Here is a 17,514-nt window from a genome sequence, read left to right as displayed (position 1 = left end):
TTTTGATCATCAAGATTATGAAAATTTATACAAGAAGAAGTTGAACTATCCTATGGTCAAGTTAATCATCTTGATTCCTTGAACTTTGTAAGCCTTCTTGTACTTTGCATATCAAGATTGAAAGGTGGTGAAACTGGGTTGGTGACTGTGCTAATCATCACGGTCACAACATAATCAAGATAGTAGGAATCACAAGTTCATTATAATTGCAAATATCTTTAATGTTATTATATATTGATAGAGAATTATTGAATTACCGTTTATAATCGAATATGATTTATGTATTAATAGATATCAATCAATAATTCTCTTAATATTATACAATAATTCTCTTGATATATCAGTCAATAAGTTCAACAATAAATAATAAAGAAGATGTATTCAAACCAGAATTATAAACAAATACATCTTTATGAATAATATAAGAAAATTAATTGGGTAAAAAAGATAAGAGTCATTTCCACATAGGAGAGAACAGTATCCTTACTGGACTAGGAATTTAAAGATTATTAGAACAAATCAAAAGTTGTGAATCATATTTTCTATTTGTCCACACTATTGTACAGGAGGGAGGAAATTGTCTACACTGCTTTCCAAAAGAAAGGAAATTGGTGACTTAACTATCATACAAAATAAAAGCGCGTCAGTGGGACACATAAAACTATAAAATTGTTTCTTTTTCCAGCAGGAGCTGTGCTTCTTTAGTTCTTTCATTGTGACTCTACCCACTCATTATTGACGAACTCAACGACTATTCACCATTCCACACTATTTCTGATTTTTCTGCTATGAATTGTCAATTAGTCTCGGCTAATATCTTTCTTAATATGGCCAAAGTCATGAATTAGACCATGTCTCAGCTGATTTTGTTTCCCAACTTAAATTCTTTTACTCAATTAAGAATAAGAAATCGTAAATACATTAAGATATATCTCCACAAATAAATTAATCAGACAAACACATATTATATTCATAAACCAATCCAATGCTATTGTTTGTCAAAAGCGATTTTGAACACATTAAACACGCGTTAGCAGTCACTATGACAAATAATTACTAACTTATAACATTGAAAAGATTATGTACCAAACTTACTTTCTAAAATATTATAACCTTAAAAATTCCCGGTGAGAGCACAAGATCTTTTTAATAATTATAATGATTTAATTATGAAATTTTGATGTATTTATGAAGTTTTAATGGTTTAATTAATTTACATTATGTTTAAATAAATTTTCTCATAACTATTTCTTCTAGAGAAAACAACTTACTTTTCAACTATGAAAATGATTGAAGAACTTGTCTAAACATAATTACATTGAGAGGGTCTTTATATATATAACCAATGCATTTTTTTAAAATATACATATAGATGAAAATGGTTCAAGAAAAATTTGTTCGTGATAAAAAAGGAAAATATTATTATTTGCTGTATTATATATTTATTTAAGTAAATAAAAAAGTAACTTATAAAGATATTTTGAAATTAAAAAAAATTCAATGTGTTTTGTTCTTAATGTTGACTGAAACACGGTGAGGGCGAGACTTAGTGGTATGTGTAATGTTTATACCTCGGAAGTCAAGTCTGGGTAGCAGGGTCGGTGCAGAAGACGTAAAAGAGGCTGAATTAATGGTATTTAAATACTTGATGAATCATGATACTTAGTTGTATTTTAGAGAATATATAATAAAAACAAATAAACCCTGTAACTAATAATAAACTTGTAACTCTGTAACGCAGCACAACAACCATAATTCCAATTCAAAGCGAGTCAAGAACTTCTTCCACTCTTTTATCCTACGCACTGCTCCCTGCTTATCCTGCGCCTCCTTTGCGAGATCCTCCCCTTGCACCGTCACTCTCCGCGCCTCTACACTCTTAATTCCGCTATTTTGTCATCTTATTTCGTTTCAGGTATTCATCGATCTATCACACTATTCAATGTCACTTCGTGAAGACAATTTCTCCGTCTTATTTTCAAATTTGCGATCGGTTATCCTTTTCTGGATGAACGTTTTTTTTTAATATTTCTGGCAAAATTTGATTTCGGCAGTTTTAACTTGTTCTGCGTTTCACTGATCTGTGACTGATAGCATGGGCTTTAGTTGCACTTTGCTCTGATTGGCGGAAACTGTTTCGATCCGTTTCCGCTTAGCTTCTGTATCGATTGAGATTTTGCTAACAAAAACGTTGAGCTTATCATAGTGGACTGGACGCAAACGCTGATTTCACCTCTTTGAAGTTTTTACACATCATTTGTTGTTGAAGGATGATGAAATTGTGCGAATAATTTCGTATATAATATTTCAGTTTTCTATTTGATGGTATTTGTTAGAGTTAGACAATGTTATATTGCGCTTTTTAATTGATATGAATGAAATGAGTGAAAGCATTGCGTGTATTCAAATTTCCATATCATGCAAATGAAATGAAGCTATGCTGAAATACTTCAAAATAGAAATCATTGTAAATGGACAGACACTACACCTAACAGCACTATTTCCTTCCTTCTTTCCTTTCGAATTGATGAAAATTGCAATTGTCACCGGGATGTGGACATCTTTATCGATGCATTTTTTTAAATACAAGATTAAAAATTAACTGTTATTTAGTGTGATTTAATGGGCTAATAAATATTTCAGTGAGAAAGAATCATGAGTTGTTTCAGCTGTTGTGAGGAGGATGAACTCCAGAAGTCTGCTGAAAGTGGAGGACCCTATGTAGTAAAAAACCCAGCAGGTAATTTGGCTCATACAATGCTAGAGCAATTCATCAGGGATGATATATGTTTAGTTTGCTATTCTAAGCATTCTGGCATCTTCGAGTGATTTTAGGGTTTAGGGTTTAATTTGTTTGATGTTGTTATTTTACATGAAAATTGAATTTGACAAAGTTATTGTGATAAATTCTATTATGCAGGAAATGATGGAAATTATCATGCTTCTGAAACTGCAAAGCAGGGCACTCAGCCGGTTAAAGCTCAGCCCATTGAAGTTCCAAATATACCAGCAGATGAACTAAAAGATGTTACAGATAACTTTGGTCAAGATGCTCTGATTGGAGAGGGGTCATATGGAAGAGTATATTATGGTGTTCTTAAAAGTGAGCAGGCTGCCGCAATCAAGAAGTTGGATGCCAGTAAACAGCCTGATGAGGAATTTTTAGCCCAGGTATGTATATGGCATTCTTGGTTTAATACATTTTTGTCAGGTCATTAAGTTGCTCAATTTCCATTAACCCTCTTATTTTTAAACTTTTAGGTTTCAATGGTATCAAGGCTGAAGCATGAAAATTTTGTTCGGTTGCTTGGGTACTGCATTGATGGAAGCTCCCGTATTCTTGCTTATGAGTTTGCATCTAATGGATCTCTTCATGATATTTTACATGGTAAATAGTTTTTCTTTGTTCAAATTAGAAAAATACTAACATCGATAAATGGCTAAGTTGAAATTTTTTCTGTTAGAAGAACTGAGGAGAGGAGACCATGGCTTTTGACATTGTTTTATTTTCTTTTTGTTGCCTTCACTGGCAGTATTACAACTTGAGAGATTTTAGTCAAGTCTGTATCTTTATTATATATAAATGTTCTCACAATTGTCATTGTTCATGCAGGCAGAAAAGGTGTTAAAGGTGCACAGCCTGGTCCAGTTTTGTCATGGGCACAAAGAGTAAAGATTGCTGTAGGGGCTGCAAGAGGACTTGAATACTTGCACGAGAAGGCTGATCCCCACATTATCCACCGGGACATCAAGTCAAGCAATGTGTTAATCTTTGATGATGATGTTGCTAAAATTGCAGATTTTGATTTATCAAATCAAGCTCCGGACATGGCTGCGCGTCTTCATTCTACTCGTGTCCTTGGAACCTTTGGTTATCATGCACCAGAGTAAGACATGATTACAAACTAATCAATTTCCTTTCTGTCACTAGACAGACGTTAACAATTCCTATAAATTTTGTCTCTTTATCATAGTATCAATCAATGTTTAGAAACAAATTTTTATTATATCTGGCACCTTGGCCTCTCTGACAGACTGCTGAATTACTATCTGTATAATATTGTGGATGCAGATATGCAATGACTGGACAATTGAATGCAAAGAGCGATGTATACAGTTTTGGCGTTGTCCTTCTGGAACTTCTGACTGGAAGGAAACCTGTTGATCATACACTGCCACGTGGACAGCAAAGTCTGGTTACTTGGGTACTAATTTAATCTATATCTTATCTTTATCCCTCCTCAAATACACTCCAATCAAAAGGAGGAGAAAATAAACCTTTGTTACTAGGGTACTAATTTAATCTATATCTTATCTTTACCCCTCCTCTAATACAATCCAAAAAGGAGAAAATAAACCTTTTTATTGCTGTCTATTGTTGACTCTAAAATCCTAGCTACTGACACTGATGACAGCAATGGATATATGTTGTTTCAGGCTACACCAAAACTCAGTGAGGATAAAGTCAGGCAGTGTGTTGATACAAGACTAGGAGGAGAATACCCACCCAAAGCTGTTGCTAAGGTGCTTACTGTCATTTAGTATACTTTTCTTCACAATTTACTTTTTTTTTCATTTCCTTGCTAATGTCGTATTGATGTCCTTGAAAATATTCTATTGCTTATATATTATGAAATTGTATGCATATGAACTGGAAAACTATGTAAAGCAGCTCACTAGAGGTAGCATCTGAATTCTATATTTTGTTTAGGTAGTAAATACTAAATATGCAGAAGACCAAACTTTGAATCTAAAATGTTCTATCATTGGAGGCAGTAATTTTGTGTTGTTTATAATCTCAATTTTAATACTAGTTAAAGGAACCTTGCACAGAGGAAAATATACAAATATAAAATGTAGGAACCTTGCACAATATTCTTTCCCTGAGAATTTTCATAGGAACTACAGAAATCCTGGACAACTGTCCTTCACGATAAAAGATCAATTTAAGAACAATATTCATACTTGGTTAATTACAGATGGCTGCTGTTGCTGCACTTTGTGTGCAATATGAAGCTGATTTCAGACCAAACATGAGCATTGTAGTCAAAGCTCTTCAACCTTTGCTGGCTGCACGACCTGGACCTGCCGGTGAAACACCAAATTAGTTCTCTGTTTCTCTGTCTCTATATTTGTGAGTATGTGCACAAGTTTGCATGCAAAATATAAAAGTGCTTCAGAAGATGGTGGTAAATTGCTCCAACATGACTTTATATTCAATTGTTTACACTGCATTCATTTTGTTCATAATCCATGAGGGTCTTTGCTTATATTCATTTTAATGTATTTGTTTTATAAGTTAAAAAATATATATTTGTTCTCTTTTTTTTTCCTTTCTATCCTTAACTTTTGGATGATTGCCATCTTTACGATAAAGAATTGGGAAAAGTACAAAACAAAATTGAGTATACTCAAAGCTAAGTGCAAGTCAATGGACTGCTGGAAACGGATATCATTAAAGAGCCCTTATTGTTCGATTGATTCTTTTAATCTTTTATTAAGATGTTTGTTAAATTGAGAGTTGTATAAATTACTCAGAATATCAATTTCAGAAGTTAGGAAAAAAAGGAAAATATTGTTTCACTGCTCCATTTTGTGGTGGTTGTTTCATTTGTGATTTAGTTTTTAGTCACATATATTGTTTTTTGCTCGAATGATATTGTGTTAAAAAAAATATTTGCAATGCAAAGTATTTTAGGATCATCCAAGTCTTCTTCTCTGAGTGGATCTGTCTTTAAATTGAGGTGTGATTTAATATAAGTGCATGGTTATGTTAACATAGTTTGCGATGTAATTTGCATATTTAAAGTAATTTTTTTTTAATACAAGTTTTTCATGATGGCTTTAATAATGTCACACATAAAAATAATGATTTGATTACCTATGATTAATCGTGTGTAATTAAGGTATCTTTTTGCACGGGTTGTACAGTTAGGACGGTATTTTTTTGCACGGGTTGTACAGTTAGGACACTATCGTTCTCCTCTGTTATGTTTGGTGATTTGATCATAATCAATTTCAATAGCAAATAATAATCAGGCAGGATGATGAGAGGTTTTGATGAAAATAGTTTCAAGGTAGAAACACTAAATAAACTTCGATCGAGAAGCTTCAGAAACAGAAACAAAATGAAATTTCTTCTGGTATTATCTCAGTATCAGGTTCTTCGTTTATAAGAAAAGATTCATTGAGTATAAGGCGTTCGGTATGTATGGAAATAATCGACTTTAGAAAATCATTTGATTTACAACTCAGTTTTTAACAAGGATTTGTTTAAAATGAAACTAGTATCAATCTTACGATACAAAGTAACAAGTGCTTAAAGATTACTTACACGAAATAGAAGTAAATAAGGAACATTTTTGAGAAACACAAAAACTAAAAAATTTAAGTTATCAAGACAAAAAAAGGCATGAAGTTACACACACCAACCAATGCATAGTGGATTTTGTTTTGGAATCTACTTTTTTATTTATTGAGAAGGGTGTGATTAAAAAAAACACTATAATGGTCAAGTTAGCGAAGAATAAGTGGAACTAATAGATGTGCGATTAATAAATAATTTATCTAAAATCATCAACCATTTATAGAATTTTGACAAATCTTTTAAATAGAGGAGCCTAGGTCAATCTAATTTATTCATTTCAATGTCTAATTAGTGTCCAAATTCGTGATTATGCATGTAATCTTCTTTATATAGCTAATACAAAGTGATGTTGTTTTAGGTGACTGAAACCATCTTGATATCAGACAATACATTAGCCTCCTAATCTCGAGATGGTTGTTGAGAGCTTATGAATGATGATATGAATCTGTTATTTCTTATTGTCATTTCCTTCACATCGGAACATTCATCGCTTTTTAAGAATTTGAAGATGATTTACTACAAGAAAATCATTAAACAAAAATCAATTTTAGAGACTAAAAATAATTAGTTACTATAATGACTAAGTTAGATACTATTGTATAAATTAAAAAATTATTGGTATATAAAATAGTTTTTATTCTTAATAAAATTTACAAACTAGTTTCTAAATTGATATCTAATTTTTAAAACCTTGATAGCTAATTAGATATCAATTCAGAAACCATTTAACAATACTAGAAACTAATTTAGAAACTATTTTTTTTTTAGTTTCTAAAATTGTCTTTAATTTAGTTAGTATAACATCTAATTATTTTTTGTCTCTATAATTGGTTTCTATTTCATGATTTTCTTGTAGTGATTTTAGAAACTAAAAATACTTTTGGTTTCTAAATTAGTTTCTATTATTGTTAAATGGTTTCTAAATTGGTATCTAATTAGCTACAAAAGTTTTTCTACCAAATTTAGAATCTAAATAATTAGATACCAATTTAGAAACTATTTAACAATAATATAAACTAATTTAAAAATAAAATAAAAATTTAGTCTCTAAAATGGTCTCTAATTTAGTTACTATAAAAACTAATTATTTTTAGTTTATAAAATTAATTTTTATTTTATTTTATGATTTTCTTTGTAGTGTTGAGAAATTATGCCATTTATAATGAAATCAATTCAGATTATTTACGACATTCAACCAAATATGATAGAAATCAATGTCTTATCATTTAATACTTACCTTTGCATATAAAATTAAAAAGGAAAATTGAACAGAAAGTTCTTGTGTTGATGCAATTAATTTGCCTAGAGGTGGTTTGTTTTTTAAAGTGCCCATAAATGAATATGATTATTAGATTTAAATTTTATGTAGTCTTTTAAAAAATTTACGTGATTAATCTGCAAAAGCATGTGTTTAACCCTAAATTTTAATAAAATATTTTTATATAATCAGAAGATATTTGATGCCTTTGAAATCCAATTAATATTAAGTAATTAGTGTTTTAAGTCCATACACTCACGTGTATAATTAAGACTGAAATGGTGTCTTAATGCACAAAGCCTTATAATCTGAATTAATGGTAACGAGTCCTTCAAGTTCATCACCAATAATCCTGCGGTTCTGCAAAACCAAAGGACTGCTTCAAAATATCCATGGACCAAAAAATCCAGGCTTAAACTATTCATGGCCATCACAATGCACGCAAACATTATCTACCATCAACTCAACCCAGAATCTTAGTCAGAAAATAACACCCTCACGTATTTTAGGAAGATGATTTTCACCGTAGTAATAAGCCGTTGTCGAAGAAATTACAGTGCCCTAATTAATCCCTCCTAAAATTCTGAAAAACAACGTCAATTCTGAACACTCGTTCATGTTAAGGCTCCGCTTCTGATCTATTCCAAGATAGAAACTTAGAAAAGTTAAAGTACATATATAAACCCCTTGAATCATTTGGTGATTCATTAAGAAAAATAGTATCAATAAATCATATATATCATCCTCCCAGAAGAAGAAACAAATAAGGGGAGGAAATCATATATTGCATATCTTGCCTACGTTGCTTTGTCGTCATTAATTGGTAAGAGAAAAAAAATCTGATAGAAAAGAAAAACAAAAATGAACTCAAAAGTAGTTATCTCTGGTGTTTCCCTCATCCTCGTGGTGGGTGTTGCCATCGGTGTTGTGGTTGTGGTTAACAAAAAGGACTCAGATCCTCAAATAGCTGCTCAACAAAAGAGAATGAAGGTAATGTGCGAAGGCACCGAAGACCCTCAGCTTTGTCACGAAACTCTCAGCACTGTGAAAGGTAACACCTCAGACCCAAAGGTTTACATAGCAGCAGGAGTGGAAGCAACGATGAAAAGTGTGATCCAAGCTTTGAACATGAGTGACAAGCTGAAAGTGGAGCATGGAGACAAAGACCCTGGCATAAAAATGGCCCTGGATGATTGCAAAGACTTGATCCAATACGCGTTGGACAGCATCGAGTCCTCGGTTAACTTGGTTAACAGCCAGAACATTCAAGCCATGTACGACCAATCCCCAGACTTCAGAAACTGGTTGAGTGCTATAATCTCGTACCAGGAGTCATGCACGGATGGGTTGAACAACGAGACAAACGGTGAGAAAGAAATTAAGGAAAAATTGAACACAGGTAGTTTGGACGAAATGGGGAAGCTCACGGGCATAGTCCTTGACATTGTGACAAACCTGTCCACAGTCCTTGAGAGTTTTGACTTGAAGTTGAATCTGAACCCTTCTTCTCGGCGTCTTCTTCAGGTGGATAGTGAAGGATTACCTACGTGGTTCTCTGGTGCAGATCGGAAGCTCCTTGCTCAAGTGCAAAAAGGGGCAGCAGCCGCACCAAACGCAGTGGTTGCCAAGGATGGTAGTGGTAAATTCAAAAGCATTAAGGAAGCTATTGACGCCTACCCTGCAAATCTCCAAGGCAGATATGTGATTTACGTTAAGACTGGGGTCTATGACGAGTCCATCTTAATTCCTAAGAAGTCAGCCAATATTCTCATTTATGGTGATGGCCCTGGTAAGACCGTTGTCACTGGTCGCAAGAACTTTGTAGATGGCGTCAAGACAATGCAAACTGCTACCTTCGGTATGAATTTATCTCATTTCATTTCCCAGCTTTTTCTTACTACATCGATCCCTTATTACAACTCTTCTTCTCCTAAAGAAAATTAGTATAAAATTGTTGCTTTAAATCAAATATGAAAAATACTATTCTCTTAAAAGTTGCTCCTATTAGGTATACTTTTACAGGTAAGAAGACTTAATAATTATGTTTTTTACACTCTTTTGGATAATCCTTTTTAGCCCTTCTCTCTCTCAAAAAATCTATTTATGCTCAACGTGCATTAGCTGATTCTGCATGAATGCATATACACAGCCAACACTGCACCAGGATTCATCGCCAAGTCAATGACATTCGAGAACACCGCTGGTGCCGCCAAGCACCAGGCAGTGGCATTCAGAAACCAGGGAGACATGTCAGCAATCTTTGACTGCGCATTTCACGGTTACCAAGACACACTGTACGTTCACGCGAACCGTCAATTCTACCGCAACTGCGAAATCTCTGGAACAATCGACTTCATCTTCGGAGCATCTGCTACTGTGATCCAGAACTCCAAAATCATCGGAAGGTTGCCAATGGCTAACCAGTTCAACACAGTGACCGCTGACGGAACGAAGCTGAAGAACATGGCTACAGGGATCGTGCTCCAGAACTGCGAGATAGTGCCAGAGCAGGCTCTTTTCCCTTCTAGGCTTAAAACTAAATCGTACTTGGGGAGGCCATGGAAGCAATTTGCAAGAACTATTGTCATGGAATCTACCATAGGTGACTTTATTACAGCAGAAGGGTGGAATGTTTGGGATGGGAACTTGTATCTTGACACCTTGTACTATGCTGAGTACGCTAACACTGGAGCTGGTTCCAACATTCAAGGTAGGGTAAAGTGGAAGGGCTACCGTGGAAATATTAATAAGAACGAGGCCACACAATTCACTCCTGGCCAATTCCTCAGAGGTGGAACTGATGATTGGTTGAAGGCTTCTGGTGTTCCTTACGCCGTTGGATTCATGAAAGCTTGAATTGAATGTTAGTTCTAATGGAAGGGTAATACTTCTGGCTAATCTTGGGAAGAAGTTTTTGCTTGTGTAATTTTATGTGCAACTTAATCAGAAATAATTAGCTTCGTTTTCAGACAGTTGCTTCGCTTCTGCTTCTGCTTCCAAGTTTGGGTGGAGTCATATCTTGTACATGTGATTTTCAAACATAAGAAAACTGTACAGATAATCTTTTAAATTTTTACTTTGTAAGTGTCTTATAGGTGTATTACAACTTAATGATATATGCAACCCATATATTAAAAATATCTTAGCACTTATTCCTCTCTCTTTCTCTTTCTCTTTCTCTTTCTCTTTCTCTTTCTCTTTCTCTTTCTTTTCATTACATTATATGATTTATTTTATTTTTATTGTTATTGAGAGATGTCAAATAGCAAAAGCTTTGTCCTGCAACATCATTATTCTCTCATCTAATGTTCCAAGTTGAAAAAAATATATTTTAGAAACAATTCTTAAAAATTAGTAGTGAACGTATTTTGTTTTTTTTTTTAATAATGAGGAAAGGAAGAAGCTTGAAGAGAGTAATTCCTTATACAAAATTGGCAGCAAAAAAGCATGATCGATTATCGAACATGAGAAGGTATTGTATAAATTTGCGTAAGGTTGGTTTCTAATTGGCGCTTACAGCTTGTTTGTTTAATTTTTCTATGAAAGTAGGATGAACGGAAGTAATAAATATTTTTTTTTTGTGGAGGTACGAGATAAATAATTAACTTTTTTTTAGTTTGTTTGTGAATAAAATATAAGGAAATAATTTTTTTGTTGAGGATCCCACAGTAACGTTCTTGTCAAATTAAATGTAAAGTTTTTTTTTAAATTTTGGAATTTAAGTATAAACTGGAGTGACCCATTATTGCCCAGGAAGACTAATACCGTGGTTCTAGGGTTCGTTTGTTTTGTCTTTTGTGTGTCGAAATCTACAAATAATTCATAACCGTTTTTATATTTTTTTTTAAACTTTATTTATATATATTTATACAATTTTATTAAATAAACTTTTATTTATGTGATAATTAGTAACATAAAAAAAATTACTAAATCAAAGAAAATGTTACTAATATGATTTAGTAATGTAACAAATACTTAGTGTTATTAAAGACTTTTAGTAACATTTTTATCTATTACATTTATAAAAATATCACTAAATACTTTTTTTTTACTAAAGAAGTGACATTTTGAAAATTTTTACTTTTTAATAATATTTTTATTAAAAAAGTAATATTATAAAAATGTTACTAAAATATGAATTTAATAATTTATGTTGGATGCTTTTATTCTATGAGCAAGTTAGTAATAAAAAACTGTCAACACAAATGTTAATAGTATTTCAATGTTTGTAAGTGAATTTAAACATGTCTTGTTAATAAATGTTACTTTTGTTTACCATATTGCATACATAAAATTATTAGCATGTTCTACAACTATAGTATCATGGGAATGAGAGTAACAATCATTCATTGTGAAACATATAGTTATTCAACATCAAAACCCTCCTCCTTTAATTGCAATCTCAATCTTGAGCCTCAACCACAACTTCTGAACTTCCTCATCCTTCCCTTGCCAATAAAATCCTTCAATACTTCTTCGTTCTCCTTCATCCTTGGCTTCAGTTTCACCAACCCAATGATGAATTCTCAATATAGAACCATATAGCCCCAAGCAAGGCATAGGCAAGAAGCCCTTCCCAACATGTTTCAAAAAGTAGTAGTCTTCTCTTTTCAACCCAATATTTTTCATATATTGTTTGGAATTCATTGAACTCTATAGATGAAAACCTCCATTTAAAATAAAGAACAAATTCTTTTGAACTAGTCATGAAAAAACATCTTTTTGCTAAAAAAAAAACGGAAACATACTTGTGCACATAAATATTTATTATCAATTTATATAATTCATAATTATATAATATATAGATCCGTGTTCCCGTATTCTACATTTTAGATATTATACGTATCTCCGTGTCCGTTTTATGTCAATGTCAATGTCCTTATCCGTGTATGTCTGTGCTACATAGGAGAGCAGCATGACATACAACCTAGCAGCACGACTATTGTTGATAAGTTTATAAAGAAATATATATAATAAAGAATAAAATTAAAATTAAATTATATAAAAAGTATTCAAATAATAGTATTAGGAATTGTGTTCTAGTTAATGTATATTATCTAGATGAATTTCTATCATTTCTACATGCAGATAATGTTCGGACATGTAAGAAGATTTAGGTGTGCTTATATATGAATTGTTTAAATGGGAGAAAAATATTTATCAAATTACCTAACATCTTTATTTTGTGATGGATTTCTAAAAAATAATATAGAAAGCTTATGAACTCTAAAAAAAATCTAACAATTTTATCTTATATTCAATAAATAGTACGAAGAAACTATTTTATATTTTGAATATATATATATATATATATATATATATATTATGATTCTTTAGTGATTTATATAATAAGATGTTACCCTGACAAAGCCACATACCATGATTTTATGTTATATATAAATTGTACTTTGTAATACGTCTTAGTTAGACTTATTGTTTGCATGATGTGTTTACAAATGGAAATAGTTTATGATATTGTTTTTTTGTTTTGTTTAATATATATATATATATATATATATATATATATATATATATATATCACAATTCCTTTCTGAATCGACAAACAAAAATATATGGTACCTATAAAAATTAATTTGAATAATTAAGAAACAGGAGCAATTAAAATAAAGGAAATTAGAATCATCATGTTTCCTTGTGATTAACCCAGGAAAAAGATAGGCATAATTAGAAATTTGGTATAGAGGAAAGAGTTGAAAGGTTGAAAGCAGGGGGCGGGCAAATTTGATGGACGAGCGAAGGCAATACATATTGGGAGAGTTTGATGGCGTAAGAAACTAAAGGCAATGCGAAGTCGTCGATTCATAGCAGAGTCCACAGAAGCCATCAATAGTTTCAAAGAAATATTCAACGTTTCTAAAATAATCTCAAACGTTCCTTCCATCTTTAGGAATCCAAATTTCTATAAAAATGCTTCTGCGATAATCACTAGTGCTCACATAACCACCCCCCGTAAACAACAGGGAAGAAGAAAACCTTTTTCTCTTTTTTTTTATCCATACCTATTAAAATTTAAGAAAAAACCAAAAAAAAAAAAAAATGGAAAAGAAAACGACAATGGTCTCTGCTATTTCTCTGATTCTCGTAGTTGGCGTTGCCCTAGGTGTTGTCGCTTATGTCTCCACCGGCAATGACGACCCCGGCACCGCAACCGACGACGGTGGTAAGGTCACCACCCACACGAAAGCTGTGCAAGCCGTGTGCCAAAACAGCGACGACAAGAAGTTCTGCTCCGACACTTTCACCTCCGTCAACTCCTCAGACCCAACGGCATACGTCAAAACCGTCGTGAGAAACACAATGGACGGCGTCATCAAAGCCTTCAACCTAAGCGACACTCTCACCATCCAAAATAGCAAGAGCAACTCTACCGTCAAGATGGCCCTTGAAGATTGCAAGGACCTGTTGGAGTTCGCCATCGACGAATTAGAAGCGTCCGAGATTCTTGTAAAAGAGAACAACATTAACAACATCAACGACCGCGTCTCCGAACTCAAAAACTGGATTGGCGCCGTCGTCGCGTACCAGCAGTCGTGCCTCGACGGCTTCGACTCCGACAAGGAGAAGGACATGCAATCCAAGTTGCAAACCCAAGGTTTGGACGACGTTGGGAAGTTAACGGCGTTAGCGCTTGACGTTGTGTCCAGCTTCGCGGAAATACTCTCCGACTTCAATTTGGATCTCACTACCAAGACTTCGTCTCGTCGTCTTCTCGATTTGGAACAAGATGGATATCCATCGTGGTTATCAATGCCGGATCGGAAGCTCTTGGCGGATGCAGGTAAAGGAGGTTCAGTTACACCTAATGTGATTGTTGCCAAGGATGGTAGTGGCGATTATAAGACCGTTTTGGATGCTATTAACTCCTATCCCAAGAATCAACAAGGAAGATACATTATCTACGTCAAGGCCGGTACCTATGATGAGTACATCACCGTTGACAAAAAAAAGCCTAATCTTCTAATCTACGGCGATGGCCCCACAAAGACAATCATCACCGGCAATAAAAACGTCGTCGATGGTTTTAGGACGATGAGATCCGCTACCTTCGGTGAGAAATTCTTTTATTTTCATTTCAATCACATGTGATTCTAGCTAGGAATGATAACATGAGAAAATAGTATGTTAATATGTCACTGATTCTTCGCAGCGACGGTTGGAGATGATTTCATTGCAAAGTCTATGGCATTTGAGAACACTGCCGGCGCGGTGAAACACCAAGCAGTGGCGCTGCGCGTGCAAGGTGATCGGTCGGTCTTCTACGACTGCGCCATGCACGGTTATCAAGACACACTGTACACCCACGCACATCGTCAGTTCTACCGCAACTGCGAAATCTCCGGCACGGTGGATTTCATTTTCGGCTACGGCACCACCCTGATCCAGAACTCGAAGATTATTGTGCGGAAGCCCGACGCGAATCAGCAGAACATTATCGTGGCGGACGGCACGGACCAAAAGAACATGCCAACAGGAGCGGTGCTGCAGAACTGCGAGATCGTTGCGGCGCCGGAGCTGGAGCCGCAAAAGAAGACGTTTAAATCGTACTTGGCGAGGCCGTGGAAAGCATATTCGAGGGCCATCTTCCTAGAAAACACGATCAGCGATGTGATTCAGCCAGATGGGTATCTTCCGTGGAATGGGAACATGTTCCTGGACACGTGTTACTTTGCTGAGTATCAGAACACTGGCGCGGGTGCCGATGTGAAAGCTAGGGTCAAGTGGGGTCGTGGGGTCCTTAGCAAGGCTGACGCTAGCAAATTCACTGCTGATACGTGGCTCCAAGCAAACACGTGGCTCCCTGCCACTGGCGTCCCTTTCGATCTTGGCCTCTCCAAAGCTTGAACTCAATCTCATCCATCAACAACCTCTGTCACATCATTCTTTTTCAGCAATTAAGAAAAACAGTCGCCAACATCTTGGTATATATCTAATGTCACTTAGGTTTAGATGAACCACGATACTGTATAGTAACCAAAGATTAGAATTTCCTAGGATCATCACTTCAGATTCCAAGAGTGAATGTGAGTATTTAGTTCTAATTAATAAGGTACCATTCATTGTATATATATCGATGAAGGGCATGAGAGGCTTGTCAATTTATTCAGGGGCTATCTTTTTCTTCCTATCTTGTTAACTAATGTGTTAGTGCGCTTTACTTTGCCTATTTTTATTATTCAATTAATGAGCTATTTTCAATCAAAATCAAGTCTGTTTAAAAGATACAGTAACCTTCTGATTTTTGTTTGCCCTGAACCAAACATTATCGTTACAATCTTTCAGTGACCAATACCCTCCCACCACCGGTGGAACTATCATTTCCTCCACCTTTTCCATATCAAATATGTACCGGTTGTACCGGACGAGTTGTAATTAGTACCGATCAACATGTTTAAAATATATCGTACGAAAAAAATAATGTGTTTTTAATTACTATTCATATGTTAATTTTGGTTCAAGAGTAACTTGACTCACTATAGTCATATAAATAAAAATAAGCATAATTTTTAAGGAAAATGTACATTATTATTATTTACTTATCACATCAAATATCGAACACTTACTTAAGCGTCAGAGTACCTTTTGTAGGTGTCCTCTCGACTGAGAGTGAACGAAGAATGAGAGATTAACTAAAGGTAGTCAACGCGAGCAAAATAATGAAGCCGAGACTGAATCTAAGAAATTAGAAGAGAAGGAACAAAGGACGATAATACTGACTGAAGTGAAGAAGTCAATTGTTTAATCGGTAGGAGTTATCTCGATCTCTTTTGTACAAGAACAACACATATCTTGGGAAATCATTGTTCGTGTTATTTCTCAAATAACTTATCTTAAAGCACATGATATTTATGCATGCATATCAATAATATACACGTCTATAGTGACTTTCTATATAGTCATTATAAGCTAAAGTATTTATTTACATGCAACCCTTGCACGACACTATGTGATACACTGTCTGGACCTACTTCTGTCGCCCATGTCGTCTCTGTGCGCGTTTAGAGTTTAGGGTTTTGAAGGTTGGACAATCTAGTAGATGCAACAGTGTGCCAAAGGTGTTGGGGCACATACGCTCTGATGGTGCCAATGAGCAGTATCGCAAGATGGGTATAAGGTTATAACCAAATTTTATTAATAATTGCATTTTTGATAGTGCTGTAAAAAATTGTAATTGAATGTTTTGGCTAAAAATGAAAGTTCAGAGGCATCTAGAATTTGGAATGTAGGAAAGGACCTAGGTTTCTCTTGTTTGAGTAGTGACGAAATTATTTTGGATAGATTAAAGTGTTTGGAAGAGACGAATAATATGAAAGAGGTTTTAAATAGGGGCGGGTTCAGGGGAGGGAAAGATAAAAAAGTTAGGTTCTATTGATTTTTCAAGTAAAGTGTTTTCTGAGTGAGACATGTTTTTGTATAAGGGTTGGGATACCCCTAAAGTATCTCATTTTTATATTATTTTATTAATTTTTTGCTGATAAAAAAAAATAGGGGCGGGTTAAATGTTTTAGATGATGAAACTGATTAATATGAATATTAAGGGGCTTGGAGGAGGGATAAAAAGGAAATATATCAGTGAACCTATTAGAAAGCAACAAGTTGGCTTCTTATGCCTTCAAGAGACAAAATTGGATCAAGTTAGCAAAGAGAGGTGTTATCAAATTTAAGAGTCAAATGAGATTGATTGGATGGAGAACGGGGTTGTGAATAATGGTGGAGGGATAATTACAATGTGGAAGAAAAATTGCTTTGAAATGACAAGTTACAGGAATGAGAATAATTTTTCAATTATAGAAGGTGTGTGGAAGTTAGGAACGTCACTAGAAATAATGGTGGTCAATTTCTATTGTGTAGGGTAAGGGAAAAGAGAGTT

General features: G+C 34.2%; 3 protein-coding genes and 1 pseudogene across 3 annotated transcripts; 3 read left to right on the top strand and 1 right to left on the bottom strand.

The window, feature by feature from the left end:
• Positions 1-1,541: 1,541 nt before the first annotated feature.
• On the top strand, positions 1,542-5,323 carry LOC137830169 (pto-interacting protein 1). Its single transcript, XM_068637343.2, has 8 exons — positions 1,542-1,915; positions 2,644-2,740; positions 2,921-3,171; positions 3,262-3,388; positions 3,614-3,887; positions 4,073-4,205; positions 4,438-4,524; positions 4,980-5,323. Exons 2-8 carry the CDS (start codon positions 2,656-2,658, stop codon positions 5,106-5,108), a joined length of 1,086 nt encoding a protein of 361 aa, XP_068493444.1. The 5' UTR covers positions 1,542-1,915; positions 2,644-2,655; the 3' UTR covers positions 5,109-5,323.
• A 2,860-nt stretch (positions 5,324-8,183) lies between these two features.
• Positions 8,184-10,765, top strand: LOC137830168 (pectinesterase/pectinesterase inhibitor). The gene is made up of 2 exons (XM_068637342.2): positions 8,184-9,483; positions 9,775-10,765. The coding sequence occupies exons 1-2, from the start codon at positions 8,487-8,489 to the stop codon at positions 10,479-10,481; spliced, it is 1,704 nt and encodes a 567-aa protein (XP_068493443.1). The 5' UTR covers positions 8,184-8,486; the 3' UTR covers positions 10,482-10,765.
• A 1,224-nt stretch (positions 10,766-11,989) lies between these two features.
• LOC150025993 (uncharacterized) lies at positions 11,990-12,542 on the bottom strand (annotated as a pseudogene).
• Positions 12,543-13,576: 1,034 nt separating this feature from the next.
• On the top strand, positions 13,577-15,768 carry LOC137828211 (pectinesterase). The gene is made up of 2 exons (XM_068634690.1): positions 13,577-14,694; positions 14,794-15,768. Exons 1-2 carry the CDS (start codon positions 13,683-13,685, stop codon positions 15,486-15,488), a joined length of 1,707 nt encoding a protein of 568 aa, XP_068490791.1. The 5' UTR covers positions 13,577-13,682; the 3' UTR covers positions 15,489-15,768.
• The last annotated feature ends 1,746 nt before the right edge of the window (positions 15,769-17,514 follow it).

The sequence above is a fragment of the Phaseolus vulgaris genome, chromosome 7 (assembly GCF_051622355.1).
Source record: "Phaseolus vulgaris cultivar YP4 chromosome 7, ASM5162235v1, whole genome shotgun sequence".
NCBI classification, from domain to species: domain Eukaryota; kingdom Viridiplantae; phylum Streptophyta; class Magnoliopsida; order Fabales; family Fabaceae; genus Phaseolus; species Phaseolus vulgaris.
Note: the sequence above shows the minus strand (reverse complement) of the source record. Positions and strands in the feature narration are given on the sequence as shown.

Excerpts from the sequence above, each read along its gene's own strand:
- LOC137830169 (XM_068637343.2), top strand. The coding sequence starts at position 2,656 with ATGAGTTGTTTCAGCTGTTGTGAGGAGGATGAACTCCAGAAGTCTGCT. Across the intron at positions 3,389-3,613 it reads TCTTCATGATATTTTACATG|GCAGAAAAGGTGTTAAAGGT; the intron begins GTAAATAGTTTT and ends TTGTTCATGCAG. Across the intron at positions 4,525-4,979 it reads CACCCAAAGCTGTTGCTAAG|ATGGCTGCTGTTGCTGCACT; the intron begins GTGCTTACTGTC and ends GGTTAATTACAG.
- LOC137828211 (XM_068634690.1), top strand. The coding sequence starts at position 13,683 with ATGGAAAAGAAAACGACAATGGTCTCTGCTATTTCTCTGATTCTCGTA. Across the intron at positions 14,695-14,793 it reads GATGAGATCCGCTACCTTCG|CGACGGTTGGAGATGATTTC; the intron begins GTGAGAAATTCT and ends GATTCTTCGCAG.
- LOC137830168 (XM_068637342.2), top strand. The coding sequence starts at position 8,487 with ATGAACTCAAAAGTAGTTATCTCTGGTGTTTCCCTCATCCTCGTGGTG. Across the intron at positions 9,484-9,774 it reads AATGCAAACTGCTACCTTCG|CCAACACTGCACCAGGATTC; the intron begins GTATGAATTTAT and ends GCATATACACAG.